This window comes from Pithys albifrons, chromosome 22 (assembly GCF_047495875.1).
Source record: "Pithys albifrons albifrons isolate INPA30051 chromosome 22, PitAlb_v1, whole genome shotgun sequence".
Classification (NCBI taxonomy): domain Eukaryota; kingdom Metazoa; phylum Chordata; class Aves; order Passeriformes; family Thamnophilidae; genus Pithys; species Pithys albifrons.
In genome coordinates, this window is record NC_092479.1 from 6,503,233 (window position 1) to 6,519,293 (window position 16,061).

The following is a 16,061-nucleotide window of genomic DNA, read 5'->3' on the forward strand; positions in this document are numbered from 1 at the left end:
CTGATCCCAGCTCTGAACTTCTCAGTGTGATGATGAATAGGTGAGACTGGTTTCAGTGTCCCAGCCAAAGCCAACACAAATTAGGAGTTGCCTGGTTTCAGCAGCACCATTTGTTTGTCTGATGAGCATTTTATTATCTCAAGAGCTGATCATTCAACACCTTTCCCCAATAGTGCTCATCATCTGTGCAAAAGCAGAAACATCCCAGTGGTGGTTCATATGGAAAGTATTTCAATGTGCATCTCAAAAACATGCTCAGAATGTGCTTTGGCAGCTGTTGGACAGGAATAACTTTGTTTCAGGTAGTTCTTGTAGCAGTTCCAACTCTGCAGGAAAATTAAGAGTCATCTTTATCTGTTGTTTCTTTCTCCCTAGACCTATCAGCCTCACAGTAGCCAAGTGCTGGGACCCCACTCCCAGGAGTTACTTCACCATCCCCAGGGGTGAGTAGACATTTGGGCTCTTTGCTGGTTTCCCGTGGAGCCCTCAAAGTTTAGAATATTTTCACTTATTTTGGCATCCAACAGAGTTCCATTCCCTACAAGTTCAGTTCTTTTAAATTTGGTTGTAATGTGGCAGGGGTTTAAGTCCCTCTCTGAGACTTCAGTGCCCACTGAATTCCTGGGAGTTTCCCTTTTGATTTACAAGGCTTTGGGCCAAGCTTTTAACTTTTGGAGGGTAAATCCTCATGATCTTAACCTTAAAATTGATAGGAAGTTTGGAGGATAACCACACAGAAGTGTTAAAATGCCTCACTTTGTCACATGTGCACGTCTCAGAATTTAAACTTAGTATCTTTTAAATTTGAGGCAAACAGCAGAGATATACATAATAAACATTGAAATAGATATTAATATATAATATAGACAATAAACTATTAATATAATATTGAAATATATACTGATAGACATAAATGATCTCATTTTAAAACTTGTGGCTTAGTAAACATTTCAGTAGCAATAAAAAGCTCTGTGCTCAAGTGACAAACACAGCTGCCTCCTGCTGGTAAGGGCTGAGCTGGTGCTGGGGAGCCCAGTTTGTTCCCAGTAAGGGCTGAGCTGGTGCTGGGGAGCCCAGTTTGTTCCCAGTAAGAGCTGAGGTGCTGATGGTGAGCCCAGTTTGTTCCCAGTAAGGGCTGTGCTCATGATGGTGAGCCCAGTTTTTTTCCCAGTCTAAAGATGAGGATGCCATTCCCCTGTGCAATGCCCAGCACAGCCTGGTGCAGCCCCAGGAGGGAGCAGGACAGCCCTGGGATGGAGCAGGACAGCCCTGGGATGAAACAGGACAGCCCCAGGGAGGGATGGAGCAGGACAGCCCTGGGATGGAGCAGGACAGCCCTGGGATGGAGCAGGACAGCCCCAGGGAGGGATGGAGCAGGACAGCCCCAGGAAGGGATGGAACAGGACAGCCCCGGTGATGGAACAGGACAGCCCTGGGAGGGAGCAGGACAGCCCCGGGGATGGAGCAGGACAGCCATGGGATGGAACAGGACAGCCCCAGTGATGGAACAGGACAGCCCTGGGATGGAGCAGGACAGCCCTGGGAGGGAGCAGGACAGCCCCGGGGATGGAGCAGGACAGCCCTGGGAGGGAGCAGGACAGCCCCAGTGATGGAACAGGACAGCCCTGGGATGGAGCAGGACAGCCCCAGGGATGGAGCAGGACAGCCATGGGATGGAGCAGGACAGCCATGGGATGGAGCAGGACAGCCCCAGGGATGGAGCAGGACAGCTCAGGAAGTGCCAGCCCTGCCCCGGGAGATGCCCACCCTGCCCCAGTGCCAGCCCTGCCCTGGCTCACCCTGCCCCAGGAGGTACCAGCCCTGCCCTGGTGCCAGCCCTGCCACAGGAAGTGCCCACCCTTCCCCAGGAGGTGCCAGCCGTGCCCCAGTGCCAGTCCTGCCACAGGGGATGCTCACCCTGCCCCGGTGCCAGCCCTGCCCTGGGAGGTGCCCCCCCTGCCCCGGTGCCAGCCCTGCCCCGGGAGGTGCCCCCCCTGCCCCGGTGCCCGCCCTGCCCTGCTCACCCTGTCTCTCCTGTCCTGTCACAGCGGAGCCGGTGCGGCCCATCGACCCCGCGGCCTGGATCTCTCATACCACGGCCCTGACGGGAGCCTTCCCCCGCTACGGTATGAGCCCCTCCATGAGCATCACCACATCTACCAGCTCCTCACTAACAAGCTCAATTCCCGAGGCGGAAAGTAAGTCACCCTGCGGCCAGCCCGGCGGTGCCAGCTGTGCCCAGCTGTGCCCAGCTGTGCCCGCACCCCACCCCGGAGCACGATGAGCAGCAGCCTCCACACAGCCCCTGAATGCCTTTGTGCTTGCCCTTGGGATTCCCCTGGGGGAGCAGAGAAACTTTTGTTCCTAGAGGTTAAAGCAGAGGGGTCACTCTCAGGGAAAAGAAGCTTCTGGTCCCTTTTAAATGCCCCCATGTTAAAGGTCCAGGTCAAGCCTTGAGCTTTACCCCCTCGGGGGGATGTGAGAGCTCCCTCCTTGCATTTGAGTGTTTTTTTAATAAATTTAAGTAGTTTGCTTCAGATAGGTGGTTATTTAGGAAATCTTCCCCTGATGTGCCCATGGCCACCTTGTATACTTTTGTTAAACTTTTAGAATTTATTGAACAAGGTAGAAACAAGTTTAATGTCCCACGTGAAATTATGGTTAGAGCTCAACCTTCTTGCCTGTTTTTTTTTCCCATGGCAGTCTCTAAATTAGTCATATCCACAATAACCAAGAGACTGCCATGGTGCCTTATCTTGGAAATACTTATTCAAGGGATGTTGACTCTTCCTTTCTTTTACTCACAACAACACCTTAAAGGTTTTAAAGACCAATGTGGTATTGGTTATAAAATCTCTTAGATTTTGTAGGTTCTTATTTCCTGGAATTACACCTCATATTGGAAGGAAAGGGAAGGGGTTTTTGTAGGTGTGGTAGCTCAGTGCCCCTTTAGGTATGGGCAGCACCATAAAAGAAAGCAGGTGACCCCTTGCCCTGGTGCTGCTTTATGCAGGGGGATGTTCAGCCCTGCAGGTCCTGCAGAATGCTGGAATCAGCTGTATCTGCTGGTTGCTGTCAAACAAGAGCCTGTCCTGAGCATTCCTCTTGGTTCTGATTATGGTGCTGTGACTGGGGAGTGGGGAACAGCTACTCTCTCAGTCATACTCTGAAAATAAAGGTATTTTATCTGGGAGCAGAACCACATTTCTGGAGACAACTTCTCATTTCTGTGCCAGTGACTTGCCAGATCTCCCCTCTGGAGTGCAAGAAAACAGGGAGTACTCCTGACCTTTATTGTGACCTTCTTCTGAACCCCCTTCCCTGAGCCCAGCCCTGTGAGCTGCCCCAAGCAGGGCAGCAGCACCTCGGGGTCCCTGGCACCAAGAGTGGGAACTCCCCCCCTTTCCCTGAGTCCTGTCCAAAGTGGGAGCATTTCAGATGCCTTTTAGAATTTTCCTTATTTTTACAGCAACTGCAACTTAGAAAATACTGGTGACCATTTGGCCATTGGTGATCTTTATGTGCAGATCACAAGTCTCCAAGAAAATACAATTTATTCCTCCCTATGTACTTGACTTGAATGTTAGTTTGTTGGGTTTTGGTTTTCCCCAAAGACACATGTTGCTTTTTGCCACTAACCAAACTAACTTAAAGCAAAAGCCAAATTTTGGTGTTCATTCCAAGTCTGTAAGTATTGAAGCTGCATGCACAGCTGCTCTGGGGTATATTCCTGCATATTGGCAGTGCATGTGTGCAAAGAAGCATTCTCAGTTTTCATTGTCTCACGCTTGCTGTACCTTCTCTCAAAATTCTGGGTGGCTGGAAAAGGACAAAATTGGGCTTTTGAAAGGTGGGTGATGTGGGGAGAAGGGAGGAGGATTTGGGAATTCCTGCTGGAGAGGGGTCTGGGCTGCAAACACAGACACACATTCCACATGCATTTTCTGGCCTGGAGGATGGGGCAGGAAGGAGCACTGGGTGCTGTATGCAAAGAGAAGTTGTCTTAAGCATGACAGGATAACTGAGTTCTGCCCAGAACTGGCAGCTGGGGGGATTCTTGGACCCACATTCCCTCTCTGGGCTCCAGTATCAGGTGCCACTTTGTGTCTGACAAAGAAGGAGTCTCTGAAGGAACTGGATTCCTGCAGTAGGAACCTCAGTTCATCAGGGTCAGTCTCAGCCCTGTGGTTCTGATTTTAATATAAAAATTGATCAGGGAAGTGGTGAAGCCTCTGAGGATCCAGCCATGAAATAGGAAAGGAGCAGTGATGGCTGTGGAGGCATTTGGGAGCTTTTTGGAAGTGTCCTGCAGGAAAGCTGCAGGGTGAGGTAATGCTGGGTGGGGTGACCTTGGGCACTTCAAGGCTCCAGCACTGGGATCTTGGGAAGTGTTTTTTTGAAGGAAAAGCACTTGCCTTTCTCCTGATGATGGAAGATTTCTTTTGCTCATTTCAATTCTCCCCAAGAATGCTGATGTCCAAGTCTTAGAAAGGAAAAAAAGGATTTGGTTGAGGCAGGGCTGTCCTCCCTCTCCATGCAGATGGGTCACTTCTTAGAATTAACCCAAAAGTTAAAGAACAAGCCAAACAAACCTTGTGCCTTAGAGTTCTGCACACAGTGCACTGACCCCTTGGGTGGGAATGCTCATGGCCAAGTGGAATGGCAAGTTCTGGTCACAGAATTCCCTGGGTTTGCTTTTCTGCCACTCCCAGTGTGGATTCCCAGAGGGCAGCACAGACCTGGGACTGGGCTGTGCAGTCAGGACAAGTGGGGGCTCAGCATTTCAGTGACTAAATTGTTAGCAAAGAGCACAACCCCTGAAGATTTGGTACAAATGCTGTAATTTACACCAGGGATGAGGCTGCATTTGGGAACCTTTGTGTCTTTTTTTGCACCTCTTGGTAAAACTGTCTTTGTTTCATCCAGACTGGGAGCTGAGAAGGTCTTTTGAGACTCAGGTCATTTCAAAGCAGCCTGTAACCTCTCTTCCTTCTAGAATTAGAAGAGTCTCCCTTAACTGTGAAGAGTGACATGGCTACTATTGTCAAGGTTATGCAGCTGCCAGACTCAGGCCTGGAAATCCGGGACAGGATGTGGTTAAAAATCACCATCTCCAATGCAGTGATAGGTAAGCAGATCCAAGGAATGCTGAGGGAGGGGGAAAAAAGTGACTTTATGGAAATAGATTCAAGAAACTACCTCTAAATGAATTTTGTTTTCCTGTCTATGACTTCTTAAATCCCCTTGACTTGGTATTTATGAGCAGCTTGAAGTGTGACAGGAAATAACTAATATTAAAACTGATCTGGTTTGAGCCTGGACAGCCAAAACTGCTGCAAGTTTCTCATGCCCACACAGAGCTGGTTCTTAATGCCTGGTTTTATATCTCAGGCTTTCAGGTGGCTCTAACAACCTGCTTAAGTTCAGCAGAGCAACAGTCCTTGGAATTGCAGTTCCAGGACACAGAACCTTAATTAAACATCTTAATTAGTTCTAAAATTACCACAACTGCTAACATTTAGTCAGTCCAGGTTACAGTTACTTTTTGCTGAGAAAGGGATTGGAACACAAATCTTCTGACAACCCAACATCTGCCTCTTGAGGTGGTGACTCTCCCAATCCCTTCTTGTCTGGAAACGCCGTGTAATTTTCATGAAGGAGTTGAACAGTGTGTGTAATAAATGAAATTCTCTGAGTGTGTCCTTGCTGTCAGTGTTCATGTAGTGTCCAGGTGGATCAGGTTGGCTCAGATGGTGCCTCCTCTTGCTGTTCCAGGGGCAGATGTGGTGGACTGGCTGTACACACACGTGGAAGGCTTCAAGGACCGTCGGGAGGCGCGGAAATACGCCAGCAGCATGTTGAAACACGGCTACCTCAGGCACACTGTGAACAAAATCACCTTCTCAGAGCAGTGCTACTACGTCTTTGGAGACCTCTGTGGCAGTAAGTTCCCCCTCTGGGAAGGGCAGAGCTCTGTGGGTGTGTCCCTTGTGCTCACAGGGTGTCCTCAACATGAGGAAGAACTTCCCATTGAGGGTGACAGAGCACTGGAACAGCTGCCTGGAGAGGGCCTGGAGTTGTCAGGGTGGTGTTGAGTCAAAGGTTGGACTTCATGATCTCAGAGGTCTTTTCCAACCTTGTAGATTCTGTGATTCTGAGTCTCCCTCTCTGGAGACATTCCAGACCCACCTGGCCACGTCCCTGTGTCACCTGCTCCAGCTGACCCTGCCCTTGCAGATGTTCTCCAGAGGTCCCTTCCAACCCTGACTACTCTGGGATTCTGTGAGGGATTTCTGGGTTGAGGGAGGGGTTTCTCAAGTTCTTGAACAGGTTGTTGTTCTGAAGTTGTGTGACAAGTGGTTGATGCTTCCTGTGAGACCAGGAATTTGAGCACTTGGAAGAGAAGGCTGAACTCCCCAAGGAGGGCACTGCACTGAGGCTGCAGAAACCAGGATATTCTTTGGTGATGCCACAGCCTTGTCAGTCACACTCAGTTTCCAGTTTGTAAAAGGGGATGTTCTCACCTGCCAGGTAAGAGCAGAGCCTTCATTCCTTCACCCTTTCTCCCTTCTCCAGATCTGGCTGCACTGAACCTGAACAACGGTTCCAGCGGCGCCTCCGATCAGGACACGCTCGCTCCGCTCCCACATCCTGCTGCTCCCTGGCCACTGGGCCAAGGATACCCCTACCAGTATCCTCTGCCCCCTCCCTGCTTTCCACCAGCATACCAAGACCCAGGCTTTAGCTATGGCAGTGGCAGTGCAGGGAGCCAGCAAAGTGAAGGTAGGTGGTTAATCCAGGCTTTCTTTCCATGCCTGTCATTATCCCCAACCATTTGCTTGAGTTCCTTCGTTCTGTCTGTGCCTGTCTTGTGGTTTTGTTTGCTCCCTGCATGGGTTTTGTGCAACTGCACTTAAGCAGAGGTGTTTGTTCCCGTGCTGGACTGGGCTTTCAGCTCTGTATGCAAAGTGCCAGCTGTGTTTTAGCCCAGGCAGGAATTGCCAGCACTGGGGCTGATGTTGCTGGATGGAAGTGAGGCCATTTCTTCACTGATGGAACAGGGATTAGAACCAAGGTGCTCTTGGCTTTTCAGTGCTCAGTACAAAAGGAAAAAAAGATTCTTTGCTTGCATGAGGCAGGTGGGAGGTGGCCAGCCAGAGCTTTACAGGGCTGAAACACTGCCCACAGGGAGGAGAGTCTCTTCTGTCATGGTTGACAGGTTAAAAAAGAGAATGCTGCATGGATTGAAGACCTGACCTCCTCCTTTCCTGCCCTATCTTAATTTTGGGATTCATTTTAACCTTAGTAAGCAAAAGTTACATATTTTTGGCTGTACAGATACTGTTTTTTAATTTCTTCTTTAAAAGTCACTTCCAGAGTGAGTTTTGCTTTTGGAAACGCTGCCAGTAAAGAAAGGGTGAGAATTTTCTGTGTTTTTAAGGTGAACATCCAGTGACTTGGATGTAACTTATCCCTGTTCACCACAGCCAGTTAGATCTTGCAAAAATGCACAAATAATTCCATAACAGGACCTTGCTCATGAGATTTTAGCTCTGTGGCTTCTCACCTTATCTCAGAATAGGAAGTTCTGTGAGGAAGCTCACAGTGCTATCCAGATGTTTAGAACCTGATTGCACTGGAAGGAAAATGGGCCTGGGTTTTGGCAGCTGATTCCATGGGCAGGAGGAATTTGCTCTCTGCTGCTGGAATAGGAAAGGAGGGGTGTTTTATCCATGCTGTGTCCCTCTAGAGAGCCTCACAGAAGGTGCCAGTTTTGAAAGGTTGCAACGCTTTCCTTGTTCTTCTTTTGGAAACTACACTTCTGTGTTGTTTCTTGGTTTGTAACTGTTATTCCCTTGTTTTGTTCTGAGCAAGCATTAGACTGAAGGATTCCTAGAGGAATGGCTGACTCTAGGGGATTGGTAAGCTTCAAATTGCTCCATAACCAATTCACAGCATGACCATTTAGACTCTCGTGACCCAACTGTTTAGCTGTATTTTTTTTTTATTTATCCTTATTTTTATTTCTCTTTGGTTGTCTTGGATGCTCAACCTGTCTCAGTGCACAGCAGTGCAGTGTTGTGACATTGGCATATCAACCTGTGTGGCCCCTGTGTGACTGTGCTGCAGCAGCAGAGGGGGTGGCACCAGGTGCCTCACTGTCAGCTCAGCTGGGAAAACCCTGTCACCAGGCTCTTCAAAAATCAATAAATAGGCCCTGCTCCTGATTTATTAGTCTGCTCTCACTCCCATGGGTTGGATTTATCTGCCAGTGCTCATTTACTGAAAGAAATGAGATGTCTCAGGCAGGTGTTGAGAGTGCTGGGACACAAATATAGAATATTAGAATTGGGTTTAGAATCATAGAATCATAGAATGGATTGGGTTGGAAAAGACCTCCAAGATCATCAAGTCCAACCCTTGGTTCAACTCCAGTCCCTTTACCAGATCATGGCACTCAGTGCCACGTCCAATCTGCGTTTAAAAATCTCCAGGGATGGGGAATCCACCCCCTCTCTGGGCAGCCCATTCCAATCCCTGAGCACTCTCTCTGTAAAGAATTTTTTTCTGATGTCCAACTTCAATTTCCCCTGGCAGAGCTTGAGCCCATCGTGCCCCCTTGTCCTATTGCTGAGTGCCTGGGAGAAGAGACCAGGCCCCACCTGGCTATAACTTCCCTTCAGGTAGTTCTAGACAGTGATGAGGTCACCTCTGAGCCTCCTTGGGAACTCTCTCTTTTCTCTGCAGTGTTGGGTGCTAACAATCAGCAAATAGCCCTTCAGAGTCCCAGGCTCAGAACACCAAGAACTTAAAGCCCAGAGAGTTTGCAGTGTGTGTTTGCCATCCCTGCACTGTGCAGGGGCTGTCACACCCCCTTGGCCCTGCACACATCAGTCAGTCTGTCAGCAGGCAGGAGGGGATGGTCCCCTGTGGTTCCAGATCGTTTTGGTTCTCCTTTTCAGTGACTCAGTGGCTCCTTCAGACTCAAAAGCTGGTCCCCTGTTCTGGCTGGGGATCCTTTTTGGGAGGTCCATGTTAGCACTGAGGTGGTAGGAACTTAATGAGATATTCCTTGGGTTGTTTTGTTGGTTTTTTTTAAAAAAAGTCATTAACTTGGGGCTGGGTCCTGACATCATCCTAGGCTGTCTCTCATGGGAGCAGAGCAAGACCTTCAACTGCCATATAAAATTAGCTCTGGAGTTGAGTGAAGCTTGTAGGTAACAACAACTCAGCTGACACTCCAGAGGCAATACTTGTCCCAAGTGGCCTCTCCTGGGAACATCCTGCTTGTTACTGATTCTTCATAGAACACTTCAACAAATGACTGTTGTTAAAAGAATTCTGCAATAGCAGAACACTGTAGTGGGGAGTTTTAAAAGAATCTCCCCACTGGAACAGAACCTATGGGGTTCAGCCCTGGGTGTGAGTGTGCCCAGTGAGACAGACCAAGGCTGCCAGGGAAGGCAAAGGAGTTTCAGTTGGAATAGAAGGTGGCAAAGCACAGACAGTTACAATCAGATTGAACCTCATTTGCTTGACTCAAACCCCAAACACCTGCTCTGTCCATCCCTCCCTGCTCTTCATTGGTGGGATGGGTGGATTCCAGCCAGGAGCTGTAGTTTAGCTGCTGCTTTCACTGTGCAAGTCCTGAGGTGTCTGCGTGTCCCTGTGCATGGCACCACCTTGGCATTGCCCCTGTGCCACCCGCCGCTCCCCCCGGGCTGCGCCGCAAGGAAACACCACACTGACCATGTCCTTCTCTCTCCTTCTCCCTCTCCTTCTCCCTCTCCTTCTCCCTCTCCTTCTCCCTCTCCTTCTCCTTCTCCTTCTCCTCCCTCTCCCTCTCCTTCTCCCTCTCCTCTCTGCTCCTTCTCCTTCTCCTTCTCCTCCTCCTCCCTCTCCCTCTCCCTCTCCCTCTCCCTCTCCCTCTCCCTCTCCCTCTCCTCTCCTCTCCTCTCCTCTCCTCTCCTCTCCTCTCCTCTCCTCTCCTCTCCTCTCCTCTCCTCTCCTCTCCTCTCCTCTCCTCTCCTCTCCTCTCCTCTCCTCTCCTCTCCTCTCCTCTCCTCTCCTCTCCTCTCCTCTCCTCCCCTCCCCTCCCCTCCCCTCCCCTCCCCTTCTCCCTCCCCTCCCCTTCTCCCTCCCCTCCCCTTCTCCCTCTCCTCTCCTCCCCTCCCCTCCCCTCTCCTTCTCCCTCCCCTCTCCTTCTCCCTCCCCTCTCCTTCTCCTCTCCTTCTCCTCTCCTTCTCCTCTCCCTCCCCTCTCCTTCCCCCCGGTGGGGCCCAGGGAGCAAAAGCAGCGGCTCGAACCGGAGCACCAGCGAGACCAGCAGGAGAGGCGCGGGCAGGGACAGGGAGCGCAAGTCGGGGGGCAGCGGCAGCGAGTCGGAGCCCACTGCGGCGCGGCGCGAGCGGCCGGGCAGCCAGCTGAGCCAGCGCAGCCACGGCTGCCACAGCGACAGGAGCCACCAGAGCCACCAGAGCCAGCAGTCCTACGGCCCCCCCGGGGTGCCCCCGCTGTACAGCCTGCCCAAGCTGGGCTCCAAGGTGTACGGCACCAGCGGGCCGCCCGGAGGGCCCCCCGTGCGCGAGCTCAGCGCCGTCCCCCCGGAGCTCACCGGCAGCCGCCAGTCCTTCCAGAAGGCCATGGGCAACCCCTGCGAGTTCTTCGTGGACATCATGTGAGAGGAAGTGCCTTCAGACTCTGCTTTTGGGGGGTGTTTTTTCTCGGGGGGTGGGTTGTTGGGGGATTTGTTGTCGAAAGATGGGAGAGGCTTGGCCGGTCTTGCATGTCACACCTTCCCGTGTGCAAAGTGTGTTGCAGAAAAAATATCAAGAAAAGGAATCAAAAAATACAAAAAAAAAAATTCCCCTCCTCAAAAATGAACAAAAAAAATCTCCTGGGATTGTTAAATATCAGCAAATTGATGGCATCTTTTCTTTATCCTTTCTTTTTCCTCCCCCTCCCCTCTGGTTTTGGATTGTGAATGGTTGGTGTATATTCACATCTTGATGAGCTTTGGTCATTGTGGCACCTCCTTCCACGCAACTGGTGTATCTATTTGGCTGATTCAAGGACTGTTATTTCCCACGACTTCTAAATTTCCAATAATGCATAGGAGCACTTTTATTTTTCCCTGCTTTTTTCTCTTCCAAGGAGAAAACCACCATTGGCAGTATCTGTGATACTGCCTTGGAAAGCTGTTTCTTGGAGGCATCCATAGCACTGAGCAGACGTGGCACCCCCAAGTGCACAGACAGCACGTGCTTGGAAAGGAGCAGGATCAAACCAAGTGGAAAACAAAGTTGTGGCTACCTTCTGCTGACTAGGGAGTATAAATCAATCTTTTTGTTTGTTTGTTTTTATTTTTAGATGCTATTCTATCAAGGGAGTGCTGGAGTCTTGCTGCTGTATGTGTTCATTGTGCACAACTTGCAAAGTTACATCCTTCAGTCCCACAACAGTGACTGTGTGGCTGCAGTTGGTTCCTGGGCATTTCAGTGACATCCCTGCTGGCAGATGTGGCTGTTCCTTGTGGATGTGCACTTGCTTAACAGGCTGGAGAAGTTATTTCCACAGGAACAGGACAACTGCTGCTGTGCAATTGTGGTAGTGTAGCTGCAGCCTTTCCCTTTGGAAAGGGATATTTATCCCAGTGCTGCAGAGCTGTGGGGAAATCCTGGCTCTCACTGGGACGTGGCCCCTCATTTTGATCCCCTCTTGTTCTGGTCTTCATTTCTGAGCAGTTTCTCTCTCTTTTTGTCGAAACAGAAACCCAGAGCTGTCTAATCCCACTTTCACTGTTAGCCAGGGGAACATCTCTGAGTACAGACAGGGGCTGGCTGTTGGCAGAGAGGTGTGAGGGTGTTTGAGAACAGATCACAGATGGTCCAGTGACTGAATCCTTACACTGACACCCAGTGAGATCCTCCCTGAGGAGCTTTGCCTGAAGCAGCTGCTGTTGTACATCCCCAGGATTTCATTTCTGTGTATTCCCTGCACTAAGGCTGTGGGCACTTGGTAAAGGAAGTTCAGGAGCCTTCAGTGATGTTTAAGAAGCTTTTTTAAGTTTTCAGAAGGAGGGTATGGTGAGAGCACACCCAACTCTGTCACAGAGGCCCATTTAATGGGACACACGTGGGGAGCTGCAGCCACTTAATGGCATTTGGCCATGGGGCCATCCCTCAGTCAAATCCTCTTTGTGAGTGAGATCCCTGCTGCTGGCAGGTCTTAGGACAGGTGCTTTAAAATCAGTCTTGACTGTATATAAGCATTTCCTTCCCTTTTAAGAAGCTTCTTTTTGGTTTCTTCCATGCTTTATGGGCAGTGTGAACATCTGGGATGAATGTCAAAAGAGAGCATCTTTCTCAGTGTACACATAGTCCCACATCCACTTGTCACCCTGAAAAGTGACTCTTCCAACTGTCCCTTTTGCATGTGGTCCATTCTGAGAGATGTTTCCCTTCTCTCCTTGCTCCAGCTCTGTGTGCAAACACATCCCTTTGTCCAAGTCAGAGGGATGATTCCAGACAGAGTAATGACTCCAAATGTCTGTGTTAATTGGAGACTCGTGTCTCTCCTTCCAAAGGGAGCCAGGCATTTGGGCAGCTGTGTGTCCCTCAGACTAGGTACCCCCCTCCTGAGCTTCTAAACTGGTTTTCTTGACAAAAAACTCCCCAAAAGCTGCTTAATGTTTCTGAAAGCAATGCTTTCCTCCTCCTCCCCCCCTGGGCTGGCACTGAGTGCCATGTGGGTGATGGTTTCTCCAGGAGAGTGGCACTGCCTAGAGCTTGGCTGTGCAACAGAACCTTTCTTTTCCTTTCCTCCTCCCAGTTACACAGCAAAGATGCTGAACCTGACTTGGTAACCTACTTTGAAAGATTGACATTTAAAGTAATGAAGTAAATCAGGGTAAAATAATGGTGTAATTCTGCTATGTCTCCAGGAGACACTGTTAAGGAGTCTGTGACTTTACTGACAATCACTAGTGGTTCTACTTTTAAATTAATTTAAACTTTTCTGGTCTCTTATATATATATTGATTTTTCTGGCCCGCTCTGTCTTGAGGCAGAACTTAGAGGGCTGGAAGAAAAGACTCTCATTTTAATATTTCCAAAAGGGATTAAAGCTGGGGGGCTGAGCTTTCACCCATGGAAGAAACATGTTTAATTTCCTTATGTCTTTCCAAGAGTTGCAGTTTACACACCTGCTGGGTTTGTTTTATGTTTGTCTCGTTGTTATGCTGTTGGCAGAAACTGTTCTGTGTCTTGCTGGTCTTTGCTGCTATGTTGAAATGACTGTGTTATAAACTTGTGTGTTTGTGGGTCACTCTGGAATGAGGCTGGAAATCCCTAACACAGAGGTGGGAAAGCATTTTGTCTGCTGAGGAGTTGAGGCTGGAGTAGCTTCACCCACAAGAGGTGTCGTGCCAGCTGTGCTGGGTGCTGGTCCTCGAGGAACCTGCTGTTTGCAGAGGGCAGGAGGGTGTGGATGCCCCTGTGTGGACAGTGCAATACTCTGGTGGCCACTGTGTGGAAAACAAACCCTTGATTTGCCCCTGTGGTGTCTGGTGGGGAGGGCTGAGGGATGGAAGGTCAGGCCTGAATCTCTGCTGGACCGAGACTGGCAGGAATGAAGGAAGGCAGGAGATTTCCCAAATGCCATCCTTGGCTTCCAATGGTTGTGTCTTTCCACCAGGGGGGCCTTGGGACCTCCTGTGCAAGTTGGTGCTGTTGGGCACAGCATTCCCTGCAGGAACACGTGCCCCTGATGCCAGTGAGGCTGCTCACAACGGGAATGCTGTGCCAGGTGGAAGGCAGTTTGGAGGCTGCAAACCCATCTGTTCCTCTCACCAGGCCTCAGGTTTATCCCTGATTTCCTGTCAGTGGCTGGGCTCAGAGCTGTGGCTCCAGCTCCAGGGAGAGGTTTGCTGTGCAGGGCACTGAAACAACCTCAAAACAGGAGCCTTCAAATGGTTGACATCTTTATTCTGGAAGTGAGACCCTCGCCTGAGCTTCGTGCTCACACATCTCTGCCAACAGATTTAACAGCAGGTTTGTCTGGAGGATCATGGGAAGTGATGAGGAAGCAGTTTGGGATGAATCTCCTACCCAGAGGAGGCAGGATCTGAAGGGGTGGTGTATCCACCTGGTGTATTAGCTCTGAGGAGTAAGTATTTTTTGGCAAATAGTCTTAAAAGCACTGCTATTGTCCTTTACCTCCTGTTAATAAATCTCCTTTTCCAAGGTAACAGTCCCCTGGACACTTTATCCAAAGGTTTATTGGATGGCAAGCAATGATGCACAGACATTGACTTTTGCTGTTGTTTTTGTTCTCTTCAAATGGGCAGTCCCCTCCTGAGACTTGACAGCTCATGAGTTGATGTAATTGTTTTTGTTTTGCATTTAACTGGATTGTAAGAAGATTGACTTTAAAATTATTAATTCTAATCAGTGATTAGAAATACATGTAAAGAATTTTATGTACAGTAGAGGAACAAAGTTACATGATTTTAAATAATGAAAATCCAGACTATCACCTATCCTAGAATTGGTTCTACTCAAAGAGTGACCTCTTATTAGCATGGACTGCACTGTTCCTGTTAAATGTCTATTGCATAATTGAATTCTTTTTTGTAGATATTGTATTAAAACCCAAGTGTCTGTATAGTTAATATATAGCTGCTTATGTGTAAATGCTATTTTAAACACTAAAAAGCTTTTAATTTTATGTGATAACCACAGTGTATGTCTTCAGTTCTTTGCACTATTGCCTTTGATCTTTTATTCAAGACTGATGAAATACTGGTTGAATCTTACTTTTATTTTGCCCTGTGCCACACTGAAGTTTTGTCCTCTCAACAGAAGGTTGTTCAGGAGGTCTTGGTAGGCAGGTGGGAGTTCTGTGAGCTCCAGAGAGCTGCAGGAAACATCCTGTCCCCCAGACATGAGCTGGAACCAGTTTTCCTGCCTGCAGCCCCTGGAGATGAATGTGCTGGTAAAACCCATCAGTGTACCCAGCTGTTCTTGGGAATATTCCTCATTCCTGGACTCTCCAAGGCAGGATCATTAGGACACCACTTTGCTCTGGTAAGCATTAAACCACAGGGGGTTTGTCAGGCAATACAGTTGGGCTCAATGATTTCAAGGTCTTTTCCATCCTGAATTATTCTGTATACAAAGGACAACCCCAGCTGGAGGAGGCAGATTCCCTCTTTCCAGCTGGCAGAGATCAGACAGCAAAGGGAGAACAAAACATGGTTTAAATACCATAAATTCTGGCCAGCATTTCCCAGTGAGGTGAATATTAAAGGAGCAGAATTGAGGTGAATATTAAATGATCTGAATTTCACTGCAGGGCCCGATGGGCTCCAGCTGACCCAGAGGGAATTGCCTGCAGGTGACTGGAACTGGTTGAAGTCTAATCAGCTGCTTTTCCCTTCCTCTAAAAGAAAATTAAGTCTATTTTGGCTCTAGTTGTGATCAGATTTGGCTTTCTGGCTGCTGCCAGTAAGAGAAGCAATAGAGGTAAATGGATTTTTTTCCTTCTCTGTATATGGAATGATGGTCAAAAGTTCCTTAGTGCTTCTCTGCTGTGGAATCAGCCCTGGAGCAAGGAGTGCTGAGAGTCTCAGGTGCAACAACAGTGAAGACTTGCTGCAGGCTCCAGAAACAAGGACTCCAAGCTTCAGGTCAGACTTTTGGTATTTTTAATCACCCTGAGGAGTGATTTGTATGCAGCTGATCACAAAAGTGTAGGACAAGTAGCTTTGCAGTGCACCTGAAAGTTGTTTTTTTAAAAGAATTGAAATATTCACTGTTTTTTTGCAGTTATTAATTTGCATGTTCTTAAATTGAGCTGAACTGATGAGTTAATTTCCAGTAACATGTGGTGGAGAGATGGAAAAACTCCAATATAGGGCAGGAATGGAAAACTTTAATGCAAGGAATAAAAGACTAATATAGTTGTCTGTCAAAGTGAGTGGGGAAAATATGTTGGTGATTTGACCTGCTATTTACTCAGTACTGTTTGGTAGCAATGTGGAGTTTTTGGTGATCCTTGCC

The 16,061-nt window shown here is 48.7% G+C and overlaps 1 protein-coding gene across 2 annotated transcripts in view; it reads left to right on the plus strand.

The window, feature by feature from the left end:
- DVL1 (dishevelled segment polarity protein 1) overlaps nt 1-14,735 on the plus strand; it is a 74,570-nt gene extending 59,835 nt beyond the window's left edge. Inside the window, exons 10-15 of one of the 2 annotated variants that reach the window (XM_071575480.1) lie at nt 376-443; nt 2,049-2,198; nt 4,997-5,128; nt 5,776-5,943; nt 6,577-6,783; nt 10,285-14,735. In XM_071575480.1, the coding sequence (XP_071431581.1) occupies nt 376-443; nt 2,049-2,198; nt 4,997-5,128; nt 5,776-5,943; nt 6,577-6,783; nt 10,285-10,682 (1,123 nt within the window). In that variant the 3' untranslated portion in view covers nt 10,683-14,735. The remainder of the gene's footprint in view (nt 1-375; nt 444-2,048; nt 2,199-4,996; nt 5,129-5,775; nt 5,944-6,576; nt 6,784-10,284) is intronic. The other variant, XM_071575481.1, reaches the window with a different exon arrangement.
- Nucleotides 14,736-16,061: the final 1,326 nt, after the last annotated feature.